Here is a 26,689-nt window from a genome sequence, read left to right as displayed (position 1 = left end):
ACAGTTTTTGTCATTATGGAAGTTGCTGTGCAGGCTGCTGGGGGTGAGAAAAAAGCAAATGTGGTATCAGCCTGCTTTGAACCCTATGAACAATACCAACCTGACAGCAAGATGAGCTCTCTGACGCAATATTGGCACAGATGATACGGTGTAACCAGCCACTCTGGCTGGTTTTGAGGCATACTCACAAGAGGGAAATTGTACTGTAAACCAATTTTTAAAACAAAAATCAAAAAAACAAAAACCTAAGGTTGAGGAGATTTTAGGCCCTAGGGACCAGTTTATCATTGTTGTATAGTTAAATTGACATTGTTACACACTGCTTTCTGAATATTTGTATTTATTTACGCCCAACTTTTACGTGGGTAATAGGGATCCGAAAGTCAGTCCTCAAGCTTGGCTGGCAGGCTCTTTAGCCACTGAGCAACCTTCCCAGCCCCATGAATTCCAGCTTTATACATCGTGTATCCACACCAATTTAAAGTGAAACACTTGAGAAACTTAAATCATTTCATTACACAAGTAAAACTCATTTTCTTTTAACAAGTTAGGAAAAATAGAGCTGTAATATGTGTTCATATTATCCTTTAATTTACCACTGAAATTAATTTTAATCTTAAATGTCTTTTTACTTAGTTGAAGCTCCTATACAATATTCTGTATGGAAGGACTCCAATATTTCTTGTAAGACGTGTCATCTAGTATCTAATCCTTATAGTTTTTACTTTTCTGGTTATGCTTTATTTTCTGAAAGATAGTTTCTATGTGTATAAAATTCTTGTTGTCAATTTTTAACCCTTAACTTTGAATGTGCCAATTTATTTTTTTCTGGTCCAAACTGTTTCACCCTGAGTCACTGAATTTAGCCATCCTGCCTCTAGCTAGTCATGGTGGTGTAACACCTTTAATCCCAATACTTGGAAAGCAGGGGCAGGCAGATGAGTTCAAGGCCAGGTTGGTCTACAGAGCAAGTTCTAGGACAGAGAGGGCCACACAGTGAGATCCTGTTTCAAATGAGAACAAAATGCCCTCCTGCCCCAGCTTTCAAAGTTCTGGGAGTACAGGTAGGGGGCATCATGCTCATCTCTAGGGTAATCTTTTTGTCATCACTTTTAATACTGTGTGTGTTTAGTACTAAATCTCCTAGGATATATCATATGGTTCATTGGGCTTACTGGATTCAGATATGATTGTTCTCGTTAAATTTCAGAATACATGTCAGTTAGTTTTTCCAAATACTCTTTCTTCTCCATTCCCTTTCATTTGTCCTCAGAAACATGATGCAGATTATTTATAATGTATATGCTGACATGTATGTATGTTACCGTAACACAGCTGTTTTCTTCATACTATATTCTTTTTTATCTCCCATATTTGATAATTTTAGTTTATCTTTGCCTTAAAATTTGTTTCAATCAGTTCAAATCAGCCTTTGTGCTTCTCCACTTTGTCTTCCAACTCTAGCCTTTCTATTTGATTATTTAAACAAAAATAATCCACAAACTTCCAACATAATCTCACTATATAGCTTACACCAGTCTCGGACATCCTTTGTAGCTCAGGCTATCATCAAACTCCCAGGGATGGTCCCACCTCCACAATCCTCATGCTGGGATAACAAGAGAGATGCACCATGCCCAGGACATTTTATATTTGCACCACAGTTTGCTCCCAGTGGGAAATCACTCCTTTTTTGGAGGGGGGCATGATCATTCTTATACATCCTTTTGTTATTTTAGAAGTGGTTTGCTTTAGTTCTTTGTATTTAAAACACTTAATTTGAAAACTTTGTCTTTATTTCTGTTTGACGAGAAACATAATTAGAAGGGGAATTTAGGGTCTTTCCAACTTTACATTGGGCAAGTACATAGATTTATACAGGCACATATTATTCTTATTAATAATGTTGAATTTTTAAAGCCCCCTCTAAGCACATCTTACTCCCATCTGGATTTTTCTTTTTACTTATTAGTATTTTTTAAGTATCACAATTTCATATATTTTTCAAGTATACTAAATTGAGAGATAGGATTATTAACCCTCCTGCTCTGAATTGTTTTTATATTTCATTGCTGGTTGTTCTATTTAGGATATGAAGAGACTATCCTGATGGATTCTCATTGTTTTTTTTTTTTTCCAGATTTTTTTTATTTGAACTAGAAGAAACTATTCTGAGCCAGGTAACCCAATCACAAAAAGACAAACATGGTATGTACTCACTCATATGCAGATTTTAGACATAGAGTAAAGAATTACCAGCCTACAATCCACACTGCCAGAGAAGCTAGTAAACAAGGAGGACCCTAAGAGAGACAAACTTGGTCCCTGGAGAAGGGGACAGGGTCAAGATCCCCTGAGCAAATTGGGAGCACGGGAAGATGGGGGAGGGAGCTAGGAGAATGAGAAGGGAGATGAGGAGGGAAGCAGAGGACATGAGGGAGCAGAAAGGTTGAGTCAGGGGAAGAATAGAAGAAAACAAGAATGGAGATACCACAATATAGGGAGATATTTTAGGTTTACAGAGAAATCAGGCACTAGGGAAATGTCTGGAGATCTACAAAGATGACACCAGCTAACGATCTAAGCAACAGAGGAGAGGCTACCTTAAATGCCCTCCCCGGATAATGAGATTGATGACTGGCTTATATGCCACCCAATAGCCCTCATCCAGCAGCTGGTGGAAGTAGAAGCAGACACCCACAACTAATCACTGGACTGAACTGGAATCCAGATGCAGCGAAGGACGAGTGAAGAGCAAAGGGGTCCAGACCAGGCTGGTGAAACCCACAGAAACAGCTGACCTGAACATCAGGGAACCCTTGCTCCCCAGACTGATAGCTGGGAAACCAGCATGGGACTGATCCAGACCCAAGCAACATGGGTTTCAATGAGGAGACCTCGGAAATCTATGGGACCTCCTGTAGTAGTTCAGTACTTATTCCTAGCATAGGTGTGGACTTTGGGAGCCCATTCCACATAGAGGGATACTCCCTGAGCCAAGACACACGGGGCTGGGCCTAGGCCCTATTCCAAAGGATACGATAGATCCTGATGACACCCTATGGAAGGCCTCACCATCCAGGGGGAGCAGAAAGGATATGTGATAGGTAGGGTTTTAGTTGCCTGGGGTGGGGGGTGGGGTGGTAGGGGAGAACGAGAGGGAGAAGGGAACTGGGGTTGTCATGTAAAACAATCCTATTTCTAATCCCATCTGGATTTTTTTTGTCAACTTTTCATTTGTTCTGATGATTATTGCCATGTGTGTTAGTTAGCTTTCTTATGTGCTAACAAAATGCACAGGAATGATATATATATATATATATATATATATATATATATATATATTAAAAAAAGGTTTGTTTACATGACAGTTTTGGAGGCTGAACATCTGAGACCAGGCAACTCCATTGGTTTGGCTTGAGAACCTCAGAGCAAATGGCATCATGATGGCAGAAGCAAGTGAAAGAATGGTCACGTGGGAAGACAAGACGGCAGAGAAATTCAGAGGCCAGGATCCTTTGGTTATACCCAAATGTCATAGGTGCCCATGAGAACTACTTTCCCAGGGCAGCCCCCTGTTACCAGAATCCCACTTCTGAAAGACTTCCGAACCCTGGAGACTGAACTTGTAGCGCACAAAGCTTTGGGGGCGGCACTCAAACCATATCCAGTCACAGCACCCCTTCAGGAAGCTACCGTGTGCAGCAGCTGGTGCTGTTTTTGACAGATGTCCCTAGGGGGAAAGGCTGTTTGTACCGCAGCTCAGGTGGTGTCAAGTCATACCCTACAGGTGGGAATTTCTAGGGGAATTCCAGACAGTCCAAGTGGAAAAGCTCTCAGAAGAGTCTTTTGAAGCCCAGCACCCTTTCTGCCCCCTCACAAGCCCGCTAGGCTATTTTCCACAAGAGTGCTAGTTGTAAGCTCTTTGTTTTCAAAGCTAAAGTGAAGCTGAGTTGAGGGGGGATGGGAACGAGTCAAGCTCTCAAGAATAGCTCACTATTCTCAGTATAATCCTGCCGTGGTGGGTCGAGTTCCTGGGGAGAATGACTGAATTAGAGGTTTGTGCGCAGGAAGGAGTTTCACATCAGCACCTGTGGCTGAGAAAGATGGGACTGGGGAAGGAAGGAGGTGGTGATGGAGTGTGGCTCAGGGTTTGAAGGGGGAAACTGATTCTGTAGAAGAGAGAGAGGAATTTACCTTCATCTCAGCCTAGCACTGGGCAAAAAGTGGTATTTAAGACAAGAAGTGGACCATGGGCAAAACTCTGTCACATGAATAAGCAATGAAAGCATTAAAATTTTAAGCTATATTTATTTGTGTATTTTATGTATGTGAGGGCTCTCTGTCTTTATGCACACCCGAAGAGGGCATCAGATCCCATTACAGAAGGTTTTGAACCCACATGTGGTTGCTGGAATTTGAACTCAAGACCTGTGCAAGAGCAGTCAAGGGCTCTTAACCAGTAAGTCATCTTTCCAGTCCTCATTTCTTTATTTTGTGTGTTGAGGTTGTGCTTTTGGGGGTCAGAAAACAACTTTCCAGGAGTCTGAACCCTTCTTCGACCATGTGGGTCCTGGGGATTAGACTCAGGTCATAAGGTTTAGTGGAAAGACCCTTTATCTACTGAGCCATCTTGTGGCCTAGAAATAAAAAAAAAAAAGACTAAATAATACAGTTCTCAGAAATGAAAGGAAAGATCATTCATTAGAGGAGCGGAAAAAAGTTTCATTAGATGGAATTACATCTGAGGAAGGAGGCAGGAGACAGAAACACACAACCAAATCTAAATAAAATCTATTAAATGGTTACAGCCATTCTGAAGAAGGCAAGAAAACAGCCTCAGCGTTGTAAAATTAGTGATTAACTGTGATCAGATTCTCGTTTTTTGGAAACATCACACAGTTCGTTTGGCACAGCCAATTTAGAGCAAACTGTCCTCTTCTCAGGTCACAGCAGGGATTCCTGACTTGGCTACAGAAAAGGGTTTCAGAGGAGCAACTACGAAACTGAGCTGACATTTATTAGAAAGGTTTCTTTTTTCTTTTTTTAAAAGATGTATTTATTTATTATGTGTACAGCATTCAGCATACATGCAGGCCAGAAGAGGGCACCAAATCTCATTACAGAGGGTGGTAAGCCGCATGTGGTGGCTGGGAATTGAACTCGGGACCTTTGGAAGAGCAGGCAGTGCTTTTAACCGCTGAGCCATCTCTCCAGCCCTAGGAAGAAGTTTTAAGGTCGACTTAAAGCACAGAAGTTAGTAGAGAGGTGCCTGGGGAAAGGATAAAATACACCCAAGTGTGAATGTAGGCATTCCCAAGAGATCACCCATGGCTAGCGCAACAGCAGACTCACTTGTGCTTTTGGTGGCTCTCAAGTTGCATTTCAAAGGTTTGTTAAGTGACCTTTTTTTTTTTCTTCCTGTGAATGAGAGTGTAGGTTGGCTCTAGAGCTGTATTGGATAGGAAAGGTGAAACTAGGGGTCATAAATGTTCTTAAAGGATGGCTCGACCACTTAAGTTTTAGATCTAGGCAAGGAGGCAGGCTATATTGGATGGTCATATTCAATGAGGCTTTGAGTTTGACTCATCACCGTCTTGACATTCCTGTATGAAACCCCTGTGCAGCAGAAGGATCTTGCCTGCATGAAAACAACCTTCACAGAGAATGTCAACTGGACGTCAATTAAGAAGCTTCAACCGGGTTCTTTGAGGGGCCCCTTTCCCTTCCCTTCTTCCCTTCCCTTCCCTTCCCTTCCCTTCCCTTCCCTTCCCTTCCCTTCCCTTCCCTTCCCTTCCCTTCCCTTCCCTTCCCTTTCCCTTCCTTTCCTTCCCTTCCTTCCTTCCCTTCCCTTCCCTTCCCTTCCTTCCCTTCCCTTCCCTTCCCTTCCCTTCCCTTCCCTTCCCTTCCCTTCCCTTCCCTTCCCCTTCATTCCCCTTCATTTCCCTTACCTTTCTATCCTATCTCAAAGGGTTTGATACATAAGGAATTGTGGAAGACCAGACACTTACATTCTGTCAAGATCTATCCAAACTTGAACGACACCTCCAGGGCTTCCAATGGGTTAGTTAGCTAATGCCTTTGTAGAACATATCTATTTACCCAATCCTGTATTTCTCAGCCACAGGTGTTGGTTTGGGGGATCCCTTGCTAATTTGTATCCTGTATCAAATGCAAACCTTCATGTGAATCCTTTTTTTTTTTTCTGGAGAACTTGATCTGCAGTCAAGAAGAAATATTGAGACACAGCCTAGCAAACAGTGAGTTGTTCACCTGTGACCAATTTGTTCTTTGCATGATGATGTAATCTTTACTCCCAGAAAGCAATACCAATGACTGTCACAGAGGGATACAGAACTCTTCTCAGGCTAAACCTCAATACCAGCTACTTCTTCAGCTCCGTGAATCTAGCACCTGGGAAATAATTGCCCCAGGTGTTTTCATTCTCCAATATACACATGAAAACGAACAGTTTGTGTGAAACATACCAGATTTACAGGAACCATCAGTGTCTCAGACAAAAGAAAAGCAAACAATTTTGTTTAACAAGGTGAGCACTTGTAGATTTTAATTTATCTCATCAGCAACTCGGTCTGCCCATTTTAAGGTAAAAACTTTGAACAGAGAAAGGATGTGATCTCATTGATGGCCTCTACTGACCATAGTGTGTACATTAATATTTTTCTCTTATAAATAAATGGCAAGAAATATCTCAAAAGACAAATTTTATAAATCTGACTGTGGTGTCTGTGTCGCGCGTGTGTGTGTGTGTGTGTGTGTGTGTGTGTGTGTGTGTTCATATAAACAAATGGTAGGCTTGACTGAGGATTATGCTGAGTTGAATATGACTTAATGGTAAAATAAATGAGTATTTTATACCCAGAAATGCAATAGAGCATACTCATATTAAGTTGATGACAAAACAGGATTTTTTTTCAGGGTTAAATGCAAAAAAAAATTCATTATTGTTCTATGAGTCACAAAAATACTTGAAAGATCCAACTATTAGAGATGAGACACTCAGACCATGGCCCTGCTATGTGTGTCTATAAACTGATTTTAAGTATAAACCTCACATATAACTCATTTTATCTACAGAGTCATTGTAAAATGTAACCACACAAGGTGATTGTAGACAGTAAGTTAGTAAATAATAAAGTTTACTAGGCAATTATATGATAAACCACCTTTCAACTAATATATATATATATATAATATTTGAAAATTGAAATAACTTCTTTCTATGCTGATTTTGGAAAATTCACCTTTTACTTTTCATTAAAATTTCAGAGCTCATTTACAACCAAATGAGAATGTAAATCCTATCTCACGTGTCTGCTTCCTCTTCAGTTTCTTTTCATTTCACCACAAAACCTATGTCATTTATCAGAAGTTCATTTAGTTTCTTTTCTTAGAAACAAGAAGTCACAAATCTGAAGGGCATTTTGGGATGTCTTATGCATTCACAATTTCATCAAAAATTCAGATATGTCTAAATGAGATCATTTGCAATTCTAATCAAAGAATAATACCAACTATATACAAATCCAGCAAATAATTGAATTAATCTAAAAGAAGACAACTGAGAGGATTCACAAAGAGTATAACACAGGTGTAGTGGTTCCCAACTGTAATCCTAGGATTGTACTCAGGGGGCAGAGACAGGTAGATTGCAAGGTATTTGAGAGAAAGCAGCTTGAGCTAGGTAGTTCCAGACCACCTTGCACTACAGAGTAAAACCCTGTCTCAGCAAAAGACAAAACAAAATCAAAACCAAGCAACAAACAGATAGTGTGGGATGGTTAGGCTGGAGAGAAGGTTCAGCTATTAAGAAAACTTAACTTCCTGGATACTTGTTGGGTAGCTCTAGCTCCGGGGGGATTTAATACCTTGGGCCTCCGTGGGTTCCTGCACTCACATGAACAGTCTCATACATGATCTATATACATACAAATAATTTAAAATAATAAATATCAATCTTAAAAATTAGATTGACTGGGGGCTGGAGAGATGGCTCAGAGGTGAAGAGCACCAACTGACCTTCCAGAGGTCCTGAGTTCGATTCCCAGCAACCACACGGTGGCTCACAACCATCCCTTATGAGATCTGGTGCCCTCTTCTGGTGTGCAGATACACGTGGAAGCAGAATGTTGTATACATAATAAATAAATAAATCTTTTAAAAAAGTATTTAAAAAAATTAGATGGACTATATGTGTGCCTTTCCTCTTCATGCTGGGATGATGAACGTGGCCAAGGTATTTGTCATAGTGCAAAGATATAGTCAATGGTTTCATTTTTAATAGAATCTTCATTTCCATCTGAAATCTCATCATCATCATCATCATCACCATCATCTCCATTTCTTTTCATCATTCTGGGCTTGTGAGGCCCAAAAGAGTCAAGCACCAAGCTCCCCTTGGCTGCATTATGAGTCTTGTCTAGTTTTCTTCACCAAACTATTCCATATTTCTGACAATCACTTCCAAAATTTGATTGATATTGTTAGGAATAATCATAGAAACCACTTCACCTCAAAGGAAACCCAAGTTACATAACAGAACTTGTGGGGAAAGAAGGAAGACGTAAAAGAAAATAGATGAGAGAGAGGGGGAGGGGATGATAAAATATGTAGAGGTGATCTGGCATTCAGAAATATTTTAGCAAACTTTTGGAGGGAGGTTACCTACATAATTTAGTCTGGAATGTAGCTCAGTGATGGAGCACTTCCATAGCATGTTCCAGCTCCTGGGTTCAGTCCTCAGTATTGCCCCCCACATGGGAATAAAACAACCCAGCTTGCTGGGTGCTTCTTTCTGAACACTGGGAGCTCGGTCAAAGCCACAGAGAAACTAAGAATTACAAATGTTGTAGTCACAGTTTGCATGATAATTTGGCAACTGTTTGACAAGACAGCTGTGGCTGAGCAAAAATAGCACCTGTAACCATAATTCTGCTATTGGCTGAGCTCTACTTTGATGCTCTACTTTGTTTTCTTAGTAGATGTTGAATGGGGAAGAGGCTTCAGTTAGGACTAGGAATCCCTAGGCAAGACAGGAAGCATTATGCAGAGGCTCCAGGCAGAGCTCAGCAGCACTTATTTTGGCACAGACTGAATAAAGACTATTCAGGGGCTGGACAGGGTAGATTATGGTCTTAGTCCCAGCACTCGGGAGGCAGAGGCAGGTGAGCCTTTGCGAGTTCAAGACTAACCTAGTCTACACAGTGAGTTCCAGCACAGCCAGTGCTACCCAGTGAGCCTCTGTCTCAAAACAAATAAAACTAGACACACCTAAGGACAATTGACTCTGATACCACAGCTTATTTTCAGTCTAAACTTGATATGAGTATTTGTTTATCTAACACAGAATTTAATAATAAGGAAAAACAAATTGAAAATGTTTACACATTTAAAATGCGTGTGTATGTGTGGTGTGTACATGCACACACTATGGTGTGTGTGGAAACTCGGGCACAACTTGCAGGATATGGCTCTTTGCTTCCACTATGTGGGTCCTAAGAATCAAACTCAAGAGGTCAGGCTCAGAGGCCTGACCTTTACCGGTAGAGATATCTCACTGGCCTCCTCAAATGTAAAATATTTTAGTAACTTTTGGAAGAGAAGACAATCTCTCTGAGTTAAAAAGATGAAACTATTTCAGAGGCATTTAAGAGATGGTGTGCAGCAATCCTGATGTGATGACTGGATCAATGAAAATGCCTAATCAACATGAAAGAAATGAAACTGAATCTATAGTTTCTTTGTACCCCAAGGAAGAATTAGCCCAGTTCCTGGAACCCTCAAAGCCAGTGAATTAAGAATCACCACCTGGTGATTTTGTGTTCCTGGACATAGATTTTCAATGCCAGCTAGGTTAACTGAGGTTTTCTGGCTTGCTGGTGCCCCCTCCTGGATATATTAAGCATAAACAGGGAGCTGTTTCATAAGCTATTATGATACATGCATAAAATAGATTCATTCAAATTGAATCCTGTGGCATCACTTTCTTATGATTATGGTTTTAGCCAAATATTCTAGATATTAAGTTAATATTGAGGAGATCAATGTATGCAAGCGTGCAGGCAGGCAGAGTGAAATTAACCTCTATACACTTAACACTTATTACTAAGAGACAGGACTAAGTGATTTGTTTTAGAAATTTGCTCTTATGCACAATGTGGGTTTTAAATCATGGATTTTGTCAGATATGGTGGCATAAGCCTAGAATCCCAGCACTTGGGAAGCTGAACCAAGAGGTTTTTCATGAGATTCATGGCAGCCTGAGCTACAGCAGGAGATGCTGACTTAACAAAACAAGACAATTTTCATATCTATCTATCTATGCATATATATTAATGTTATTTTAATTTTGTGTTACATGAATTCTTTCACAAACTATTTTATCCATAGCATTGCTTTTCTATTATATTATATTGGCTACTCATAAAATACAGTGTCCTTTTGTTCACAAGCCCTGTTTTCATAGACAGCAAAAGAGCTTCGTTTGGAAAGAAGTTTTTTTTCTCGTCTTTACTTTTCAGGACAGGGTTTCTCTGAGTAGTCCCATCTGATGAGCTGCAACAGGTGTGAAGGAAGATACGCTTTGTCCTCAGACTGTGCATCTTGAGCCACAGCATGATTTCCTGCCACTCTGGGGAAAGTTGGCATCTTAGTGACAAGTAGTCTTCAATGAGAGTCTAACTTCATTGGTTTTGACTTCTATTTGTATTAAAAAAAAAAAAACACTGAGGGTTTAGCAGGCAGATTTATACCCCTGAATATTTAGTCTTGGTTTCAGTGTAAATTGTGTTATACATTTTACTCTTCAATTGTCTGTCCTTAGAAAGTAGAAATGTGGTCGACTCTGTGTTGACTTGAGATCACAGGAGTTGGGGGAACTGTTCATGTTGCTGAGTTGATTGGCTTCTTAGATTACTTAGGCTTTTTTTTTTAAGATTTGTTTATTTATTTAGAAGAGGGTGCCAGATCTGAGTAACCATGTGGTTGCTGGGAATTGAACTTAGGACTTCTGGAAGAGCAGTCAGTGCTCTTAACCGCTGAGCCATCTCTCCAGTCCCTACATAGGCTTTTTTTTCTTTTTTCTTTTTTTTTTTACATGGGTGTTTATGACACCTGAGACCTGAGGTCACTTTACTCACAATTAGTGTTGTCTTTGTCTCTCTCTCTCTTTTTTTTATCTGGTTACAGAGCCACCTCTCCAAATAAATACTGGCTGCAAGACCAAAATTTTTGGAGAAAAACATTCATTTTTTTTTCTATTAACTATGTCGGTGTAGAATTTTGTAGATGATGCTCGGCTTTTTGGAAAACTCCCCTGTATTCTCGGTTTGTTGACATGTCCAGACATTATTCTACAATACTGAAGTTTTCAGATCACCATGTAGACTTTTTCTTATTTTTTCAATTCATTTTATTTCTTGTTACTTCACCTCCACTCCTCCTTTCTTTTGCCTTGGGTTCAGTTTTCTCCACTTTTATTTTGGACACCTAGGTCAGTTTGAGGCCTTTCTTTCTTCCTGATATTGGCGACCCAATGTTTCCTTTGCTCTACACTAATTCATCCTTCCATGTGACATTTTGAGTTCATTCAACTATACTTATTTTGTGATTCTTCCACTCTTATGCATTAATTTTGAGAGTAATTTTACATTCTGCTTAGGTGTGGATCTCCTAGGTATAGTATAGGTTATTGGTTCGTTTCTAGCTCTGTTCCACTCTGGACAAAAGTAGCATTTTAAAGATTTTGAGTGGTTTGAAATTTGTTTTCTTCTGTAATTCAATTGTGGTTGACTTGAATTTTTGTGTGACCTTGAGAAAATTAAACTTTGCTATTGTTGTGTAAAGCATTCTATATCAAAGTTGGTTGGTAGTGCTATTAAGTTCCCAGTTAAAACCTATGTCTATCTTTCCTTTCAGTTCAGTTTTTGCTTCACATATTTATTTAAAGCTTAACAAGTTTTACGTGTGTAGATGTTTTGCCTGCATGTGTCTCTGCAGCATGTTTGTGTGTGGTGCCAGAGGAGGCCAGAAGAGGGCATCAGATCCCCTGGGACTGAAGCTACTGGTTGTGAGCTGCTGTGTGGGTAACTGGCTCTTAATGACGGAGCCATCTCTCCAAATGTTACATATATTCTTATTCCTATTTTGTGTGTGTGTGTGTGTGTGTGTGTGTGTGTGTGTGTGTGTGTGTGTGTGTGTTCATATGCATGTTTGCATGTGTGTGTAGTTGCAGTGTATGTGGGTGAGTGCATATGGAAGCCAGAACTGACACCAGGTATCTTCCTGGATTGGTCGTATTCCATTCAGAGTCTCTTGATGAACCCAGAGTTTGCTAATTGAGCTACTCTAACTGGTCAGCTTACACTGGTGACTCCCCTGTCTCCACCTCCTGATCACTGGGACTGTAGGTCAGGTGACATGCCTTTCAGGGTTTTAGATAGGTTCTGAGGATCTGAACTCAGGTCCTTAGTATGTAGTAAGGACTTTATCCACCGAGCCATCTAGCAGCCTGCTTCCTGTATTTAAGATCTCTTATAAGACTATACAATCCTAATAATGTCTGTTAATTAATTTCTCTGTTTGTCCTTATATCTTTTTATGCACACAAATACTCAGTAATTCCATTGAAATCTGCTTTTCTATCTAGTGTTGTGGGCAGTCAAGTTTTATTTTATGTCAGTTTTCATGCACACATATTTGTAAGCATTTGTGAACACACACACACACACACACACACACACATATATGTGTGTGTGTATTGATATCTAGCATATGTGGATATACATTTACATAGATATGCAAGTATATATATAAAGCAGTGCTTTTGAATATATGAGTAGAGTCCTATATTTACAGAACTCCTTTCCATATCTCCAGGGGCAGTCATATTTGTAAATGCCATGCAAATTAAAGCTTATATATTAAACACTAAGTTTTAAAAGATATGAAATTCTACACTAAACTCTCCCACAATATTGCACCTGTTTTCAAAAGAAACAAAATTAGAACCTAGCCCATGACCCAAGGATGCTCACTCAAACTTATGGAACAGAAATGCTTAGAGTCATGACAGTTTACACAGTGGGTTCATTACAAACCTGGTTTTGTTGCTGTTTCACAGGTGGGAAAACTATGGACTCTTTTTCTGGTTCAGAACATTAGCTTTATTGCTGAAAAGGGTGTTATTGGAGTCATAGAAGCACGTAAAAAATTGGCTTCTAATTCTGCCTCTCACAATGAAGTAGGATACCTACCAAGCAATTGCCATCACTCCAAAGGAAAGGCACTGGAGAACGAAGATGAAAATGTGGGTCTTATATAGGTAAATATGGGGCAGGACCAACTCCTGAACTGACCCCAAATTCAGATAGGTTCCCTGATGTGACTCTTGAGAGTGCTTTTGGAAAACACTGATTAAAATCAAATAACTAGTCCTTCACACTTGCCAATATTTAGTATGATGACATAAACACACAGTACTTGCTACCTTTTGAATTGATTATTTGCATACATTCATGTCTCCATCATTTCAGTTATCAAGCATAGAGTCATGTGCTTGATACTGTTCTGGATGTTCAGGATATATGCATAAAGATTAAACAGCAAGAAGTTTCTGGACTCCTGAGTTTTCCATTCCAGGAAGACAAGCTAAAACTAAAAACTGAGTTAAAAATAATAAATCCTGTTACCATAAATCTTTCTGCCAAAAGCCACTGAGCCCCACCGCCGTGTGTACGCTTTTCGCCAGCCGCCCGCCTGAGTTAGGGTCCAAATGAATACACAGAAACTTGTATTAGGTACAATGCTGCTTGGCCAATGACTAGGATTCTCATCTGTTAGCTCAGTCTCAATTATCATACATCTATATATTTTATAAGACTTATCTTATCCGACGCCTTATTGGCGTCCCTCCTTGCCGGTGGCTCACATCCTGCCGCTGGAGGAGGCGAACAGGAAAAAGGGACCCTTCCTGTTTCTCCTTCACTTAAATATGAGTCTCCTTGCTATGTCACTTCCTGCCTGGATCAGCACTTCTCTACTACATTTCCCAGAATCCTCTTGGACTCCTAGTCCTGTCTGACTTCCTGTCTCATTGGCCAAACAGTATTTTTTTTTAACAATCAATAAGATAAACATACACAGTACATCAAAACCCTATATCATCTCATTGTGCAGTAAGTTCTATTTAGAAAAAGGAAGACAAAAAAGTTGGTCACTAACAAGATAACGTTCTAAAGGCTATACTCTGTCACAAGTGTGTCAAGGTGTTAAGCAAAGGTTACCCTGTATAAAGGGTAGGAAGCCAGTTATATCTGGAGAGAGATTGCAGTGAAAGATGGCTTCAGACAACAGACCAGTTATGATTTTGCCAATCTAAGGTCTCTGGTTAGCACTCCAAGGAAAATGGTAAGATGGAAAAGAATTCTGAGCTGTGTGATCATGTGAGAGGTCCATCCTGGGTACCATCGCTGGAGCAGGTTGGGAGTGGATAAAAACCACCCACCTATCCTGCAGAAAGGCATGATCTTCACCATGAAGTTCACCCCTGCCCCTTTCTTTGCTATATTTACGAAAGGGCAGCCTGGCTCTTTCTACTATATATATTTTCTGTCTCAGTACAGTTTAGTGGCAAGCACATCATACACAGACATAAGCCATTGTCCTGCCCTGAGTTCTGGAGAGCTCCGATGTACAAGAAAGTTGAGCATGTATGAGTTCCACTCAGACAATATATGGTTCTTGCACAGCATGTTGAGTCCTATTTTTAAACAAACAAAAAACTCCAAAAAACTCTATTTCCCCTACTAACCCATTTTAAACATTGCTAAAGGCCACTCCATACAGGGAATGAAAAATGTTGATAAAATCTTCTTGTGATGAGAATGTGAATTCTATTTTTTCTATTGATTGGGTGTCTCCACTGTGCATGAAAAGGAACAGGATTTAAATTGTGGTTCTACCACCTAGTGTAATGTCAGGCAAATAATTTAAGCTTTAATTTGCCCAAAGAATTAAGCTAAAATACTGAAGGGTATAAGAATACCATAGTTTGTAGGAGATGTTGATATTCAAAGGAGAATTCTTTATTGTATCGGGAAACACCAAAATAAAGCTAAGGTAAAACATTAAACAATGGAATTTCTTTTTAATTTGGCCTGTGTATGCATATGAGCATGTAGGTGCATTGCATCTGCAACAAGTTGACACTGGGTGTCTTATTCTACTGCTTACCACTTTATTATTCTTACAAAATATTAAAAAGTGTGTATTTGTGTGCATGCATGAGCATGAACATGTCAATGCAGGTATCCTTAGAGGCCAGAAGAGGGTGTCAGATGGAGCTGGTGATGCAGGCAGAGATGGGTTCCTGGGCATGGGTTTTAGGAACAGAACTGTGGTCCTCTACAAGAGCAGCTAGTCAATCTCTTCAGCTATATGCCTTAGTCTTTAGGAAGTCTCTCACTGGAACAGGAGCTTACCTTTTCAAGACTGGCTGGCTTGCAAGCCCCAAAAATCCTTTCTCTGATTTTCCACTGATTATGAATGGCGGCTTCTAGGCTGGGCTTCTGATATGGGTGATGGAGAATAAAACTCATGTTTGCACAGCAAGCACTGAATTGACCCAGCTATCTCCCCAGCACCTTATTTTGTTTTTGAAATAGGATCTCACTATGTAGCACAGGCTGACCTGGCCTCACCGTTCTGCTTCAGCATCTGAAGTGCTGGGATTACAGACATGTCACACCTCCCTTTCCTAAAAGATGCAAGATATTTAAGTCTTTAAATTAATTTATAAGTCAGCCTGCAAAGTAATTTAATCATAACGTTTTTGTACATGCTTTGTTCTTTTATTTAGAATAAATGATTGATTATGCTTTATGTATTTTAATTAATATCTGCTGGCTACTGAACAATTAGTGGGAACTTACCTTTGTTAAAATGATTCTGGAGATGATAAAAGCTATCACAGGACACTGTAGTTAAAGCCCTGAGCTAAGGCTACTGTAAACACACCTCGGTTAATGCAGCCTGCAATCCAAAGCTGTGTCCCCCATCATAATTATTTATAGACGGTACCTCACTGAGATTAAGGAAGATGAGCAACTCTCACAGATGATAAAGGTGGAGGAAGGAATTCCTAAGAATGAAAGGAAGAGATGAGAGTCCCCAACGGAAACTGTTCTAGGATTCTCCCAACCCAATCTGAACCAGTTCCTGTCTTCCCCAAGCTCGTCTCTATTTCAATTCCACAATGCAAACCCAGGCTCCTGACCACAGAAAACCAACTGACAAACCAAACTCTGAGTCACAAAGTTGCCTGAATGCTGCACGACCTTGCCCTCCCTTCCAAGATGAGCAGTGGCTGACATTTATCTAGCCCAGTCCAGGTTTACAGGGGCTGTACATTTTATTCTTGTAAGTCCTTTGTAAAATACTGTTTGGCCAATGAGAGGGCAAGTTAGACGGGACTAGGAGTCAAAGAGGATTCTGGGAAATGTAGTAGAGAAATGGTGATCCAGGCAGGAAGCAATATAGCAAGGAGAGTCATATTTAAGCGAAAGAGAAACAGGAAGGGCCCCCTTTTCCTCTTGCTCCTCCAGCAGCACGATGTGATCCACTGGCAAGGGGGGACGCCAATAAGGCGTCCGATAAGTAAGTCTTATAAAATATATAGATTTATGATAATTGAGACTGAGCTAACAGATGAGGAATCCTAGTCATTGGCCAAGCAGCTTTGAACCTAATACAAGTTTCTGTGTATTCATTTGGGCCCTAACTCGGGCGGGCGGGCAGCTGGCGTAAAGCTCACACGTGGCGGTGGGGCTCAGGTGGCCTTTGGCGGAAAGATTTATCCTAACAGTCCTTCTGCCCCACTCTCCTCCTCTGTCCCTCTGTCCTCCTGACAGTCCCACTCCTCCTCACGGTGGTCCTCCTGGTTTCATGTGACATGTATCTACAACCCTCTTCCCTCCTTCAGAGCTCTCACCCCAGCCGTAGTCCCTTTTCTAGTTTATGTCCTATACTCCTCCACAACTGTGTATGCAAATGAAACAAACCCTAGGATCATAGATGAGAAAAGATTGTGGTGGTTGAAGAGATTTTTAATGATGACCAGTGTTAGCCTCTTCTCCCTCTTCCCTCCAAGACCATTTCCGTATTATTCAGAATCTGAGTGAAACAGCTTTGCGGATCCCTGCTAATCTCTATGGATCCTTCAAGGTCGCCAGGGTTCTTCCTTCGTGTTCCTCTCTACTTCCGACTGCTCATGTTCTGCTCACAGTGACTCATGACAATATGTGGCTCCTTCACTCTTTCTGTCATTGTGGCAACAACAGATCCAGGTTATCTTTCGTCCTTCAGTTTTAGCAGTTTGACTGAGGGTCGAGAGACCTGTGGAGAGTTGCTTGGTCCCCAGTGATGACACAAGGCCCCATCATGCCTTTGTTCACAGTTCCACATGAACCGTGTATTGGAAGCAAATGAAGCAACTTCTCAGCTCACCTCGTCTCAGAGCTCTTGTTACTCTTTTCTGAAGATTTCAATGAATTTCAGACAAGCAGAGGTCTTTCTTCCTCTTCTCTCCGCCCTCCAGTGTGCCCCACTGAGATGAATCACTTCTGAGCAAGGCCTTTCATTCCTATAGCCTCCAATGTACCAACTTCGGGGACCCAGCAGTACCGTTTCAAACTTAGCTTATTCTTTAGGCTTCTTAATAACTATTTTGATGAAGATAAAATTCATGTAAATGTTCATCAGTCAAATTAGATTTGAAAACAATTTTGATGGGAACAAAAACCACGTCACCATCGGTTTAACATGCAGGAAGGAAGACACTGCTTTCATTTTCTTTTGGATGGAAGAATTCTTCAAGGGCACTGGCCTAGTTTGCTACAAATATAGTCTCTTAGCTCATCACAATTGGTACTGTCTATACCACTTTTATGCATGAAGGCACAATCCCCATGATCTTGGACTTCCTTCCTGGAACAAAACAAAGGGTTGACTGCTTTATTTATCAGACCCAGCACAGCCTCCTAAAATGAACCTAAACTTTGGTGAACACAGTTCAAATATGCTTTGTGGAGAGGATGCTATGTAAGCCATTGCTCTCTTTTGAGCCATCACACCTAACCTCTGGACTCTGCTGGGGAGGTGGTGTGTCACTCCACTCCTCAGCAGCTCACCCTGGCACTACATGCTGCCACCAAGGAAGAAAATATCCTCATCCTTCAGGGAGGGGTCAGATTCTTCCATTTCCATTGGGAATGAAAATTAGTAAATCAACATATTTAGGTATTTAGAGGTGTTGTGTGGGGGAGTGTAACTTGCATTTCAGGGAACATTTTTCATGCTTTCCAGTACAGGCCTGTCATAACGTACAAGTACAAGTATGGATTCACTTGGCCACTTGGGAACCAATTTCATTAGGAGATAGGTATTGTTTACTAAGTAGAGTGACATGGTATATGCAAGGCACTATGCAGAGTTACTAAGAAAGGTATTTGAAGTTCCTACTTCACGTCACATATACTAACATGTAGCATTGAGAATTCAAAATTAGAAATTGCCCGACAGTGAGTCTTGGTGAAGTTCTGATTATAATGTAATCAAAATGCCTTCAGTGCCTTATTTGGAGGGGCATATGTCAGCTGTACACTTTGCTGATTTCTAGGACACCCTCGAATTTTCGTCTTATTCTTTCCTAAAATATATGTGTATAGTCAGCTCTTCAGTATCCTTGAAGAAGTAGTTGAAAGACCACCAGCCACAGATGCTCAGGTCGGGCCCCCTACATAAAGTGATGCAGTGCTTGCATAGCTCCTACACACATCCCCTCATGGGCTTCAGATTCTCCTTAAATAACTCCACTAGATTCGTCCATGTTATGTAACCACGTCCAAGTGGTAGTTATGCTCTATTATCAAGCTATTATGACAAGAAAATAAGCCAGACACGTTCAGTAGAAGCATAATTAGCTTACTTTCTATAGATTTCCATCTGTGGTTGGTTGAGCCTGCACATGGAGTCTGTAGATGGAGAGGACCTACTGTACTTGCATCCCTACGTATTCCCATATGCCCATGTGCCAGTATTCCCATCAACTGTTACAGGAATCCCATATGTGAAAGCCCTACTCTTCAGGGGTGCAGAAGGTAACTGTATTTAAATATAAGGTTTTAAAAGGACCGACTAAGTAAGATAAGATCTTTCTTAAATTAATTGATATTTTTGAAATTAGATTGCAGGCATATCACCATGCCTGGCTTAAAATACAGCCTCTCTCTCTCTCTCTCTCTCTCTCTCTCTCTCTCTCTCTCTCCATCCCTCCCTCCTTTCCTCCCTCCCTCCCTTTCTCTCTTTGTAGACAAGGTTTCTATGTGTTAACAGCCCTGGCTGTCCTGGAACTTGCTCTGTAGACCAGGCTAGCCTGGAAACCACAGATATCCATCCGCCTCTGCCTTCCAAGTGTTGGGATTAAAGTAATGACTTTTGGATAAACACTAATATCATATAATCTGACTTTTTTGTTTTTCTTTGTCCATGTTGAGTGTATACCCAGGGCTTTTTCATTGCTAGGTATATTCCACCACTGAACTACACTCTCCTACTGCATGTACCACTGATACTCTTTTAAGGAGAAGCAATTCAGGCTGAGCCACAGGAAGATAAGAGTGAGATGGCAGGCAACCACACACCAAGGCAAAAGGGAAAAAAAAAAAAAAAACAGACCCTGGCAACACCTTGACTATGGACTTCTAGACTCTAGATCCGTTGCTTAAGTTGTTCAATCTGTGTCATTTATTGTGGTGATCCTAGCAAAGTAACACACTTTCACCAGCTCATACTTTTCCTCATTGTTTTTTAAAAGTGGGAGTATATAATATCTTAAACTGGCAATATTTACCTCAAGAAAACATCATAGGCATTATGTTAACTTGCTTTATAGATGTCTTACATTGGTTTTCAGAGTGAAAAACCACAATTATTGGTTACATTGCTGCTTTCAAGTCATTGTGTGTTTTCAACCTATGCTTGATATAAGTAGAATGACCCTGAAAACTTTTCTTGTTGGAAGAAATCTTTTGGTGAGGCACAATATATTAATACCACAGAGTGAGCCAAGGAAAACACGCTCAGTGCAAGGAAGCCTGTGGTTCCTCTGTGAAAAATAGAAGCGTCTTCTAAGTCCCTCTTCTACTCTGAAGTTGAAGGAAATTTTAAATGTTTCCAGAACAAAACCAGAGTCTAACGATAACAATTAATTCGTTAGGCATGGGACAGTAGAGAAGTTCTGGAATTTTGAAAAAAGGAAATCAATCATCTATCTTCCCAATCACTTCTCATCCATATTGTTAGGCCCCTGGTGGCTAAAGACAATGTAGTCATCAGTAAATCTTCAGATACTCACTCTTCAGCAGTGAGAAGTGACCTGTGCCCACTTGTGTGTGGGCGCTCGTGAGCACACACACACACACACACACACACACACACACACACACACACACACCACATGAGTGTGCACACAGGCATACACAAGAGTAAACTGTGATCAGAACTGCCTAGCCTTCTGTCAAGTCTACATTGAAAGGAAGATATGTGCAACCCAATTAAACACCCAGAAACCAACACTGGTGCTTGAGGGCAGATGCCCCCAAAAATAACCAGTTTGTCTGAAGGATCTCCTCAGCATCTGTTGGAGGGCCAGTTTGGGAAATGTAGTTAAAGAAGCAGTAGATGTCGTCGTTTATGGAATTAGAATCTTTACCATGATTTATACCTAACACTAAATAAAGCGTATGAAGGCTTACACGTTATTGTATATACTTTCATCTGTCCAAACCCAGAATCTGCGTAAATTTCGTCTGTTCAGTCCAATCCAAAATGAAGATCGTAGTGACTGCACATGGCGCATCAAAGTTTCCTGTGACAAAACAGAGCACTATCAGGAATACCTCGTAGCAGTCTCGTTCCCAGTACATGAAAAGGCCCTGCCCTTGGCTACATTCATCACACTCCTAATGCCCCACCTTTCTATTTGCTACATCAAAAGAAAAAAGAAAAAAAAAAAGTCTGTTAAGATTGAAGTTAGAATATAGTCCTTTTGACCCGAATTCTGAAATACCTTGCTTTGCCTGAAGCAGAAACCTAAAGTCTCTGTAATGGCCTACAAGACCCTTGTAGGCATACCCGTGCTCATTCATCTGTGGCAGACAGGTTGGTTGCCTGTCTGGTTTTGGTTCCTCAACTATTCTAGGCATTTACCTATCTCAATCCTGTGATGAAGCTGGCTTCCTCCCCCCCTCCCGCCCCCAGGTTTCATCCCCTCGATGTTATTTCTGTGCTCAGATGTCGTCATTTCAAGGAAATGTGACCTCATCTCCAATCTACCCACTAGGAGAAGTGATAACATACTTTGTGTAGTTTATATATTTTCTATGAGTATGTCCAGTTGTCTATCTTCCCTTCTGAGATCCAACTTGCCCAAAGGCAAAAGATCTGTGTCTTAACTACTCAGCATGATTAGTGGGAAATCTAACCAATTCCATCTTGGTGGTGAACTTCGCCAGGTTTGCTTCATAGTGTTGACAGTTCTCCTGTGCAGAGAGCCATGCATTTTTATGTTGGAAAAGAAAGAAGCAGTTCTGATTAATTTTAAGCCAGGTACTCGAGCATATCTTTACTTCATCATCGCATGTCTTATTTCTGATGACTCTTGCGTTTCCAACTAAAATGAACATACGACATGAAGAAACTGTAAGAGAAAAACAATCTGACTTTCATTGTGAAAGATTTGCCTATATTTCACACGGATAAAGCCGCTTTCGCTTTCACAGCTGATTTAAGCCAAATCACTTTAGCCATTAACTCCAAGATGACAGGTCAAGCAAGAGCACACCAGGTGAAAGGGAAGCATTGCAGAATTAAGATCTTCCAGTAACTTAAAATAGCAGTGACCAACTTCCAGTAATGTAACATACTTGGACTCGTCTTCTGATATTTTATACTACTGGAATTTATTTATTCACTTCTCTTAAAACTGGATATGGCACCTCAGATACTTTACCACAAACAAATGGATTCCTCTATAGTCATAACATCGAAGAGTTGGTTCTCTCCCATTGACCTAACTGATATTTTTTCTTGAAAACAGCATTTCCTCAGAAATTGATGCTATTACTTTGTCCTTTGTTCTTGAGGGAGGAATCAGAAAAGGGCAAAACACTGAAATTTAACTTTAACATTTCCTATTTCCTCCTTAACTCACAGCACTAGATATATGAATGTTGTCATTTAAGAAAAGCAGTGCTCAAGAGAAAGACGCCATACCACAGGGTTCAAGCAGAGAGGTTATTAAAGGCTGACTCTGGCTTCAATGAGAACCCATACTCTTGCATGCATACACACACACACACACACACACACACACACACACCTACACACAGAAGGAGAGGAAGGGGAAAGGGAGAAAGAGAGGGAGAGGGAGAGGGAGAGGGGAGGGAGGGATGGAGGGAGAAGAAGCAGAGCTGATCTGAGCCTGATACACGGAAGCCAACATTTCATAGCTCTCTTCCGCATCCATCAGTGGCTACATAGTTTGCACTCACTGTTCTGTGACACTCTATGAGCCTTGGATGGGGGAAGGTTAGTATAGCTGACTTATCCACAGCCGTGGGCTCACAGTTACTCAGATTGGCAGCTTGACCAGTCCTCTGTGTCTGCACCAATGACTAATTGCCTTGAAAAGACTTTTCTCAATATCAAGCCAGTTAAAATTCCAACACCAGTATGGGAGTTGGAGACCCTTTCTCTGAGGCACCATCCTTGTTGGATCAACAGTGCATCCTTGCGGGGGGAGAGTGACTCGCCTTTGGCGACCTGGCTGCAAGTAGGTTGTCCATATCTAGATATAGGTAGTCCTAACTGGGTTCAGGGGGTTAGCACAACAAAATGAAGATCATGAAATTGGAAGGGAGCTGCTGTGGATGGTGCTAGGGAGATGGATATGATCAAATTATATTGTATAACAGCACGAAATTTTCCAAGTGGCTAGTAGAATTATCAGCATTGGTGTTTCTGGTAAACTTGACTACAGGTTTCATGAGAAAAGCAGAAGCAGAAACCTGGTCAAAGTGGATTTAATGCAAATTTGGAAAAGGAAGGGCACGGGGGTTTAGTACCATGGCAAGAGCCCTGGTTTCATGTGAGCAAGGCCCTGAATCAGCTCTAAACACCAACCGTCTTCACAGAAAGTGAACTAAACCAAGCAGGCTGAGCTGGAGACGCAGTCTAGTGGCAGTTCGTGTGCTTAGAATACACGAGACCCTGAAGACAGAAAGGAAGGAAGGCTGAATGGAGAGGAGGAAGGCAGGCAGGGAGCAAAGGCGAGAGAAAGGAAGAAAAGACAAAGAAAAGATTTCAAGGAGGTTTCTGTATTAAGTAGCAAGCATCAGCAGCACTTATAGGAAGAACAGGGGCGAATGAGATTTTCTTTTGTTTTGTTTTCATTTAATCTGGGGGTATGCTGTGACCTTGTTACATTGCTGATGGAGATATCCAAGGGGAGCAACGGTGTATGAGAGAGAAAAGCGCAGTGCTCAGGATAGAGTAAGACCATCCTGGGTCTGTGCAGAAGCTGGACACCCTATGGTGTCCAGAAGAAGCTGTTTGCTGAGGTGTCTTCCATCACGGCTTCTGTTGAATAAAGTTGCCCACACTCTCGTGTGTCAGTGACTGGTAACGCACTCTGGAAATGCAACACAGCATAACCTCACTTTGCTCTTTACCTCCACCACCGTCAGCTGGCTCAGTTTTCTGCCATGAATATTGTACCTATAAGATCTTACCTAGGAGCACACAAGCCCAGCTGTTGGTAAGCTTTACCTGACCACCGTGACTGGTGCATAACCCCCTTTCATCCTGCTTCAAACTGAAGGAACTTCTGCACAGCTCTTACGCTACTCTTCCACAACTCTTCACTTGTGATTGTCCATGTCCAGTTAGGGGGAAAACCTTTCCGGGCATGAAATCCCATTTTTGAATGAATCAGCAGCAGCTGGCACTCTCAATGCAATGCATATTTATGAGAAGACTGATCTTCTAGGGGTTAAAGAGGCCGGCCGGAACTGATCACTTACATTTTCTAGGTAAAGTGAAAAATGCCCAAACAAGAACAACAACACCACCACATAGCAGGGTCCATAGTGTCAGCAATTTCTTCCCATCTGCACATAAGGCAAACAGACAGGTCATTATTTACCAGAGAAAAGCAGCAAGCAAACAAAACCCCCATTTTTTTTTTTAAAAAATCCACATTCTCTGTGTCCTATTCATAACTCAGTCATTGATCTATTTGGAAAGGGAGGAAGGTACTCAGGTGTGCCTCTGCAGCTATGTGTCATTTCCAACAACTGTGCCGTATGTTCTCCAGCAAGGCTTATGGAACAAAAACCCAGTCCCCGCCTTCCCCAGAGGGTTTGGTTTCATTTCGTGTTTTATTTGTTGGTTTTGCTTTGTTTTAATGAAATGTCTCCTTTCTGCAGGGAGGGAGGGAGGGGGGGTTGTGGTGGAGAGGTAATGTTATCCGTCTCCATTTTTCCTTTTAGTGTCGAGCCTCTGTTTTGTTGATGGCGTTTGCTTTTATTTAAGGTCCATATGCATACACTCTGTGTCACAGGCTAAGCAAGGGCTACCAGCCTTAGCCTGTGAACAAACCCTGTCATCTCCTTACCAAACGTTGCCCTGTGATGCCCGGGTGCATGGCTTGTCTGAGACGCTCTGTATACATTTTCTAGCATCATGGGTATGATGCTCCGGTGACTACAGAGGCTGAGAAAATTCTTAGGAGCAAAGGAGAACTGATAATCATATTCGTTGTCTTCAAACCTTTGGACTCTGAGGGCCGAGTTTCTCTGGGGTCAGGGATGGAGCAAGACGGATGGATGGATGATACAGCGCTGTGCTTGGATCCAGAGGGCCACAAGATCTGTCCCTGGCCCTGTCCTCACTGGCCCTGTCCTTGCTCCTCTGCGGGAGTAACGGCAGCAGCTTGAGAAGCCCCAACGGTGTCTGCTAGCAGCCCCTGATTGGCTGGCGATCACCACGGGGAAGCTTGCTTGGCATCAACTCTACCTTCTGCTATCCAGTCAGCAGATCATAGCTTGCCTTTCCCTGGACTTTGTGTTGTCCTCCCCAAATCTAAAACCTGATAAAGCTGTGTGACTTAGGAGTTATTTCAACTAACCGTAAACTGCACTTATTCTCTCTTGGTCCTTGAGTCCCGCCCCCATTTTGTTTTTATTTTAATATCTCTGAGTTTTCAACTGTCATACAGGTTGTATAGCGAAACTTTGTAAAGGAACCCATTGGTTTTACACGTTTTCATGGCAAATCAAGGCTCGTTTCGTACGTAGGCACTGTCTTCTGCACTATAGCTTAGCACCACAGATTCCTGCATAAGCTGGAACCATACCTACAGATTTCAATAATTGAAGGAGGGATTATAATTTTTGTTGACTTTTAATTAACCCCCCTAAGGATTCAGGCATTATGCTGGCCTACCCCTGTCACCTGGCAGAATGCACTCAGGCAGTACCCCAGTCAGCCAGGTGCCAAGGACCCCTTTAAAAGAAAGATCCCCACCCACTTACGCCCTTTTCCGGCTCCTCTCTTCGGGCTACTTCCTTTCCCGCTGTTCCCTTGGAAAAGACAGGACTTTTCCTGTCTCCCTCTTCTCTTCTATCCTCTCTCTGTCTCTGTACCTCTTTTCTCCCCTTTCCCTTTCTAATAAAACTTCTCACTAAGCTCTGTTTGCCTGGCATGTTTGTCCCTCTGCCTCGGTCACCCTCGCCTGCCATGGAATCCCCCAAGGACCCCCTCAAGCTTCATCATAACACCTCCAAAACATTGAAACTATTCCTCATATGTGTATTTGGAATTTAAAAACTAATGCAAGGAATATTTTCTTGCATTGTAATTAAAACATTAGAAACATGGAAAATCCCCATGTTTTGTATGCGGTGGCATGCACCTGAAATCCTATGTAAGAAGACTTAAGTGTTTAAGTTTGCTTTTCTGTTGCTGTGATAAAAAAAAGCTACTCAGGGGAGGGGAAGCTTTATTCTACTCACACGCTTTCAAGCCACAGTCCATTACTGAGGGAAGTCGGGGCAAGAACTCAGGCAGGAACATGGAGGTGGGAACCACCAAGGAATGTTGCTCAGTGGCTACCTCTGTTCACAGGCTTGTGTTCATCCTGGTCCACCCGCCTAGGGATGATGTGACTCAGAGTGGGCTGTGCCCCTCTACCTCAGTCACCAAGACAATCTCTCGTAGACATGGTTATAGTGTTCTGTTCTGGTCAGTCCCTCAGTTGAGACCCCCAACAGATGATCATAGGGTGTGGAAAGATGACAACTGAAGCTAATTAGGATACTTGGTGATAGACTTCTGCGAAAATTTACAGGACTCCAGAAGTTGAATGCCAGCTTCTGAGGAGGACCTTCCATTGGTGCGATGATTGCTGGAAAACCCTCAGAAGCACAGGGGCGAGAGAAAGGGCTCTCCATAGCACAGGTCCATGCTTCTATCACTCATAGAAGACGAGGTAGAATATAGAGCATTTGATGACACTAAGGAAAAGGAAGCCGACAGCTCACACCTCCTCTGT

The 26,689-nt window shown here is 41.5% G+C and overlaps 1 protein-coding gene across 1 annotated transcript; it reads right to left on the bottom strand.

Annotated features, from left to right (window-relative positions):
- Window positions 1-17,888: 17,888 nt before the first annotated feature.
- On the bottom strand, window positions 17,889-26,528 carry LOC100771905 (C-type lectin domain family 2 member F-like). The gene is made up of 5 exons (XM_027429821.2): window positions 26,456-26,528; window positions 24,159-24,245; window positions 21,561-21,748; window positions 20,832-20,944; window positions 17,889-18,003 (listed from the first exon to the last, which is right to left on the bottom strand). Exons 1-5 carry the CDS (start codon window positions 26,526-26,528, stop codon window positions 17,889-17,891), a joined length of 576 nt encoding a protein of 191 aa, XP_027285622.2.
- Between the last annotated feature and the right edge of the window lie 161 nt (window positions 26,529-26,689).

This window comes from Cricetulus griseus, chromosome 8 (genome assembly GCF_003668045.3).
Source record: "Cricetulus griseus strain 17A/GY chromosome 8, alternate assembly CriGri-PICRH-1.0, whole genome shotgun sequence".
Classification (NCBI taxonomy): domain Eukaryota; kingdom Metazoa; phylum Chordata; class Mammalia; order Rodentia; family Cricetidae; genus Cricetulus; species Cricetulus griseus.
Note: the sequence above shows the minus strand (reverse complement) of the source record. Positions and strands in the feature narration are given on the sequence as shown.

Coding starts and splice junctions, on each gene's coding strand:
- LOC100771905 (XM_027429821.2), bottom strand. CDS start 26,528: ATGGAAGGTCCTCCTCAGAAGCTGGCATTCAACTTCTGGAGTCCTGTA. Junction 21,749..24,158: donor TTTCACTTTACCTAGAAAAT/GTAAGTGATCAG, acceptor TGTTCATTTTAG/TTGGAAACGCAAGAGTCATC. Junction 20,945..21,560: donor TCACCACCAAGATGGAATTG/GTTAGATTTCCC, acceptor GTTTTGTCACAG/GAAACTTTGATGCGCCATGT.